General features: G+C 37.7%; 2 protein-coding genes across 9 annotated transcripts; both read left to right on the forward strand.

Moving 5' to 3' along the window:
- Positions 1–892: 892 nt before the first annotated feature.
- LOC131017929 (receptor kinase-like protein Xa21) lies at positions 893–6,216 on the forward strand. 8 transcript variants are annotated; one of them, XM_057946671.1, is made up of 5 exons: positions 894–1,065; positions 1,607–1,963; positions 2,612–4,630; positions 4,723–5,124; positions 5,773–6,216. In XM_057946671.1, the coding sequence occupies exons 3-5, from the start codon at positions 2,701–2,703 to the stop codon at positions 5,904–5,906; spliced, it is 2,466 nt and encodes an 821-aa protein (XP_057802654.1). In that variant the 5' UTR covers positions 894–1,065; positions 1,607–1,963; positions 2,612–2,700; the 3' UTR covers positions 5,907–6,216. The 8 variants fall into 8 exon arrangements, with proteins under 8 accessions (XP_057802651.1, XP_057802654.1, XP_057802652.1 ...); XM_057946668.1 differs by having other exon boundaries at positions 893–1,065; positions 1,607–4,630; XM_057946669.1 differs by lacking the exon at positions 894–1,065 and having other exon boundaries at positions 1,072–2,611; positions 2,690–4,630.
- On the forward strand, positions 1,458–1,949 carry LOC131018479 (receptor kinase-like protein Xa21). The gene has a single exon (XM_057947196.1). It carries the CDS (start codon positions 1,458–1,460, stop codon positions 1,947–1,949), a length of 492 nt encoding a protein of 163 aa, XP_057803179.1.
- Positions 6,217–6,773: the final 557 nt, after the last annotated feature.

Raw genomic sequence — 6,773 nt, forward strand, 5'->3', positions numbered from 1 at the left:
AGCCCGAAATCGAGCCTGTTTCACTTACCATCATCCGATAAATAAGGAATGCATATTTTTATCCTTATCAGGTATAAATTGAAGAACAAATTTAATTAAAGACTACAAAAAAAAAAAATAGCTTATTAAAAAAAGAACATTTTAACTTAAGGCAATAAAATAATGTCAAATAGTTAGTGAAAGATTAGTAAAAGTAATCGCAATACATTATCACTACCCTTTTAGTCTTTTACATCACCTTTACACCACTTTTTTCAACTTTTTTAGTTTTCGTGCCGAACACCAAACATGAAATTGATTGGTGGACGGAGGGAGTAATAGAATACGAAAGAAGAAAATTATTGAATAAAAGAGATGAAAACCCTTAAGTCGTAAATTACACACAGAAGACTGCACAAAGATTTTTTTTGAATTCTCTTTGATTGAATATTGTAAATCATATTGAATGCAAACAAAATTCTCCTAGTAAAATTGTGAGAGGGGATTATTTTTAAGTTAAATTTCTGAGAATATGAATAAGTGTAATGCATATCTTTTTCTGTTCTTTCTTTTCCCTTGTACATTGATGGGACTTCGAATTCTTTTTTTCCTCTGTTATTTAGGATTTCGGAGAGGGAAATATAGTATATCTGTTAATATTTTTATGTATTTTTTAACATAAAGGACTATAGAGAGAAAAAAAAGAGCTATTAAAAACGTCTGGCAAAGCAGGCCTCTTAGCAATAAGCCCAGAGTCTACTCACCTTCCCTCTTGAGTCTTGCCCAGTTGGGTTTGGGCTTTTAGATTGCTAGAAAACTAATCTTTACAATATGGGTTGAGCCCACTAGATTGCTAGATTGCTCCAAATTCTACTTTTCAACAAACCTATAAGGAATAAGTTTTCCTATCCTGAAGAGACTTGAGTAATAGTGTGATCAAATCAAGGAACAAAACTAAGGCTTTGTAAAAATTTATGCAATCACAGCTTTAGTAGATAAGGTGCTCGACGATTGGTCTCACAGAAATCCTCTCCATTTTCCAAGAACGGCGAACTTCTGCAGCTGAGCTGATAAAGACGCCACTAGGTAATTGTTCATGGTACCAAAATGTTTCTCATAAAAACTTCTGCATTACAAATTCTTTCGTGAATAGCTCCAAATGTTACAAATGTTTGAATGAGGAATAAACTATGCTGCGGTTTGGACGATCATCAAAGTTGGTCCTCTGTTTTCTTAGCTTTAAACTTCTCCTTTTTTTTTTTTTTTTTTTACCAAGGATTAATTTGAATATGTTGATGATTGCTAATTCAATGATGTGAACGCAACATGTAGATACAAAACACTTTTTTGAATTTTGAGTGGGCAAATATTTATTGGACACCATCTGGTCCACTTTTAAGCATTAATTTATCGTATTTGTCGATGCCATCATCATCATCATTATTTATCGACTGGGGCACTCTCTCTCATGATAAGAAATGGGGAAATCAGCCAAAATAGTAATGTTGCTGGGGATATTTTCCTTGAGAATCTGCTTTGCTGCATCTGCATTTATTAACATGTCTACTGTGGATGAGTTATCTCTCCTGTCCATGAAAGCTAACATAAATTCCGACATCCTGGCTAGGAACTGGTCCAAGGAAACCTCGTTATGCACTTGGACCGGCGTCATTTGTGGCAAGAAGCATCCACGGAGAGTGACAGCTATCAATCTTGCAAATATGGGTTTGGAGGGAACCATCGCAAAGGAAATCGGCAACCTCTCATCTCTGAGATTCGTAGACATCAGCAACAACAGTATCAATGGCCAAATCCCAAGTGAAATTGGATTGTTGGGGAAGCTGCAGGGTTTGAACCTTTCACATAACTACTTGTTGGAGATATTCCGACAAGTTTATTGGCGATCTCACTGGAACTATTCCAGCTGGGTTTGGCAACTGGTCACAACTTCAGGAGCTCTCTTTGAGTAGGAATTATTTGACAGGTATGTTCTTGATAACCTGCCCTTAATTTTTGCTTCATTCTTCTTTGTGATAGAAGATCTTGGTGCATATAATTATGATGTTATTCAATAGACGTAGCATGTGCGTGCATCGGTAGAATAAAAACGCAGTACAATACTATAAGGGGATGTTTACTTTGAGCCAGTGATAGATTGATTGACAATGATACGAGTGGGCATTTGAAGGGTTAAAGATCAACATGTCAAATTTATTCATAACATCAAAGGATATGGTGGATTTTATCTAATCTATCTCCCAAAGTAAACACCTAATAATAGGATGTCTCGTACCTATCTACTGGGGTAATGGTGGTTAGACTCTGATTTTGGAGGAAATAGCGATTGCTATAATAGAGGTTATGATTTATCTTGTTAGTGTTGTTTTAGCACTAGTTTATGTTATTTCATTAAAACAAAGTACATTTGCAGCCAAGCTTGAAAAATTAGTTCTTCAAATTATTGAAACATAATCCCCTTTCTTCTTTTTGTTGGGGGACTCCGACATGAGACCTATGGCCTCGGGCATTAACTACTCCACAACTAGGCCAACACACGCACAAAACATCATCCCCTTTCACTCTGATGCGTTGTTGTTCTCTCAAAAAGACAGATTCTTGTCGGGATTTACAGGTACGGTTCCAACATCAATTGGCAATTTGTCGAATTTGGAGGTATTCGATTTCAGCAGGAACAGTTTTTATGGGACAGTTGTGTCAGAAATGGGACAACTATCCAGCTTGAGAATACTGAATCTTCAATCAAACAATCTAAGTGGTGAAGTACCTCAAGCTATCTTCAATCTCTCCATGTTACAATTTCTTTCCCTTAGAGAAAACAACCTATCCGGCAGTCTTCCATTTTCTATTGACACAGGCCTTCCAAACATTGAGCAGATTTTTCTTGGAAATATCCAACAGAGGTTTGATCTTCGAGCTAATCGCTTCCATGGAGAAATCCCGAGTTCAATCTCAAATCTCTCTAAACTCATCGCACTGGATCTTTCTGATAACTCATTCAATCATGTACCAATGAATCTTGGGAGTTTACATCAACTTCAGATGCTAAACTTGGAAGCAAATCAGTTGACAAATAATTTGTCCAATCCTGAACAGGACTTTCTCTCTTCCTTGGCAGCTTGCAAGAATCTGAGGTTTATACAGATATCATTTAATCCTATAACTGGTGTTCTCCCAAAATCCTTAGGCTCGAGCAATCTCTCTGTGTCCCTTGAAACTTTCAAAGCTTTCTCTTGCAAAATCTTAAGTCCGATCCCCGATGAGATAGGGAACTTAAGCAGCTTGTTGTGGTTAAACCTCGGATATAATCACTTCACCGGAGCCATTCCCATTATGCTGGGAGGTTTAAGAAGCTTGAGGAATCTGGAAATCTACGGCAATAGATTTCATGGCTCCATCTCCACTGTCTTGTGCAATCTAAATTCTCTTTATTCGTTAAACTTAGCAATAAACAATCTCTCTGGACTACTACCAAGTTGTTTAGGGAACCTCTCTTTGTTAAGAGAAATCTATATGTCAAGCAATGAATTCAGCTTCAACATCGCATCAATTTTATGGTTTGATAAGGGTGCTATCAATGTGAAGAATCTGGTAGCATTGGATCTTTCGTATAATCAGCTCTCTGGGGAGATCCCAAGCACCATTTCCCAGCTTGAGAATCTAGTTCGACTATCATTGTCTAGAAACAAACTGAGAGGCCGCATAGTTGAATCGTTTTCTCTTCTAAAGGATTTGGAACTCTTGGATCTGTCCCACAACAATCTCTCTGGTCCGATTCCTAAGTCTTTGGAAGCACTTTCACATCTTAATTACTTTGATGTATCATTTAATGAGCTTAGACGTGAAATTCCAGACAGAGGGTGTTTTGTCAATTTCAGTGCGGAGTTTTTCGTTGGTAACAATGGTTTGTGTGGACCCATTCGATTAGAAGTGAAGAAATGTCAACCTTTAAGCATGAGAAAACGTTTACCATATTTATCATTTTTGATAGTTGTTGTGATTGGCCTTATTCTTGTCCTGAGATGGAAATTTTGTGCAAGAACGACATATCCTTCGTCTCATTATTTTCCATATGACATTTATAGGAGAATTTCATATCAAGAAATCCTTCATGCCACGGGCAACTTTGATGGAAAAAACTTGATTGACAGGGGTGGCATTGGCTCAGTATATCTGGGGACATTTTCTGATGGAATGAAGTGTGCTATTAAAGTATTTGATTTACATGTACAAGATGCATTGAAGAGCTTCCAGACTGAGTGCGAAATATTAGGCGGATTACGCCACAGAAATATTGTCAGGATTATCACTTGTTGTTCCCAGCCTGATTTTAAGGCCTTGTTGATGACATATATGCCCAACGGTGATCTAGAGAAACAGCTCCACTTTGCCAATTGTTCCTTAGACTTGTTCACAAGAATGAGAATAATGACAGAAGTGGCGCAAGTGATAGAGTATTTACATGAATACTGTACAACGCCCATTGTCCATTGCGATTTAAACCCGAAAAACATCCTTCTTGATGAAGACATGGTTGCACATGTAGGCGACTTTGGCATTTCCAAGATCTTGAGTCAAGAAGAGAGAATGGTATGTTCTAGGACTTTGGGTACTGCTGGATACATAGCACCAGGTAACAAATTCTTCAGAAAATTATTATCCCAAGAGTAAATTGAAGGTTATTAGCTAAGTACAATTATTTGTTCACTTGCATAAACTTTTCAGAGTATGGATCACAAGGATTAATCTCGACCACAGTGGATGTTTATAGCTACGGGATTTTGCTGATGGAAATATTTTCAAGAAGAAAGCCAACAGATGAGATGTTTTATGGAGAGTTAACCTTGAGGAGATGGGTCTCTGAATCATTCCCTAATTCAGTATTGCAAATTTTGGACAATGAGCTTCTGGATACAGACAGTGAAGAAGCTAGAGCTGTTTTCATAACTTGCTTGACATCAGCTATTGGATTAGCATTAGAATGCACGGCAGCTTTGCCCGAGGAGAGGCCTAGTATGAGATATGTTCTAAAGAGGATGAGAGATGTTCAGAGCAGAATGAGAGAGATCGAGATCAAGTTGAATGACCTGAAAATGTCATTCTTGCTTACTGATTCTGATCGGGAAGGTAACTATCTATTGTTGTATAGATTTTTACAAGGGCTTTAGCCTTTATGTAGGTGTGTGTGTGTATATATATATATAGGGGAGGGATCCTGTGAGAACGGAGAACTATGAACAAATACGTAAAATACATGAACAAAAATAGTAAGACATGAACATCTTTGTTCATGTGTTTTTTTATAAAAGACATTATGACATGAACATCTTGTTCATGTATTTTACGTATTTGTTCATAAATAAAAAACACATGAACAAAGATGTTCATGTCTTATTGTCTTTTGTTCATGTATTTTATGTATTTGTTCATGATTCTCCGTTCTCACAACAAGATGTGGTTCTCATAGGATCCTCCCTCTCTCTCTATATATATAACTGTTTATTATAATAGTTTTAACAATGGCAATAATAGATGAGTGGTATAGTAACGGCAGATCATAAAGGTTCAGTTGGATTTCACTGTTGATTGTTTCTTGATTTGAATTTGAAGTCTTAAGCAAACATCCTTTTTTGGCCCTAGCTACTATGGAGAGTTATAGTCTTATAGAGCGTGCTTGATTATATATCTAAAATGGAGTTTTGGACATTGGAGCGAATATGCAAAAATATTATTTGTTTGTTATATGCCTCACTCTTTTAATGAACTTACCTACAGAGATAAGAAAATCTTCGAGAAGATGGAGACAGATGAGAAGGAAGGCAAAACAACGAGTACCCATTCTTGCACGCATACCCGAATCACAAGAAGTTGTAAATTTTGAACCAAGTGAAACAGAGTCATCAAATTGAACTACAGAGGCTAGATTACTTTCAGAAGGAAAATTTCCTCGTTTGCTGACTCTGATATAGTAGATAGGTAAATATATATTGTTTACAAGGGTGTTTGTTGGCTTTACAATATAGAGTCCCGATCAAAGTTTTCAATTGGATTTAGCTCTTGACTGCTTTTTTATTTAATGACTAAATCGAGCATCCTTTTCCCCTAGCACATGTAAAATGCCCCTATTAATTTGTTAATGACCTCTAAGGGTGCGTTCTCTTTGGTTGTAAAATTATCATGAGAAAAGGATGGAAATGAAAAGGTGGGAAAATTTTATCATTTCCACTCTTGTTATCTCATGTTCTCTTTGATGGAATTTTTTTTTTATCCTATACTTCATTTATCCTATACACATGTTCTCTTTGTGGGAAAATGATGGATAAATTGTTAAATGACAATATGTCATACTTTCAATTTTATTTTATGACATACTTCATTTTTTCTTTATAATTTTTCTCGCCACCTCCACCCCCACCCCACTACCCCACGCTCCCACCAACACCCTTCCCCCCCCCCCCCCCAATTTTTTTTTTTTTTTCTCGCCACCTCCACCCCACCCCACTACCCCACGCCCCCACCCACCCCCCACCACCCCCCACCTCTCCACACCAATTTTTTTTTTTTTTAATTTTTCTCGCCACCTTCACCCACCCTCTCCTACCCCACGCCCCCACCCCCCACCCCCAATTAAAAAAAAAAAAAATTCTCGCCACCTCCACCCACCCCTCCCTACCCCACGCCCCCACCGACCACCCTCCCCCACTCCCCCCAAAAAATTAATTTTTCTCGCCACCTCCACCCATCCCCCCTACCCCACGCCCCCACCCACCCCTTCC

The sequence above is a fragment of the Salvia miltiorrhiza genome, chromosome 3 (assembly GCF_028751815.1).
Source record: "Salvia miltiorrhiza cultivar Shanhuang (shh) chromosome 3, IMPLAD_Smil_shh, whole genome shotgun sequence".
NCBI classification, from domain to species: domain Eukaryota; kingdom Viridiplantae; phylum Streptophyta; class Magnoliopsida; order Lamiales; family Lamiaceae; genus Salvia; species Salvia miltiorrhiza.

What these genes read in the sequence shown, in the direction of transcription:
- LOC131018479 (XM_057947196.1), top strand. Translation starts at nt 1,458, where the DNA reads ATGGGGAAATCAGCCAAAATAGTAATGTTGCTGGGGATATTTTCCTTG.
- LOC131017929 (XM_057946668.1), top strand. Translation starts at nt 2,485, where the DNA reads ATGAGACCTATGGCCTCGGGCATTAACTACTCCACAACTAGGCCAACA. An exon ending in TGCTGGATACATAGCACCAG is followed by an intron (nt 4,631 to 4,722) that starts GTAACAAATTCT and finishes TAAACTTTTCAG; the next exon opens with AGTATGGATCACAAGGATTA. An exon ending in TACTGATTCTGATCGGGAAG is followed by an intron (nt 5,125 to 5,772) that starts GTAACTATCTAT and finishes ACTTACCTACAG; the next exon opens with AGATAAGAAAATCTTCGAGA.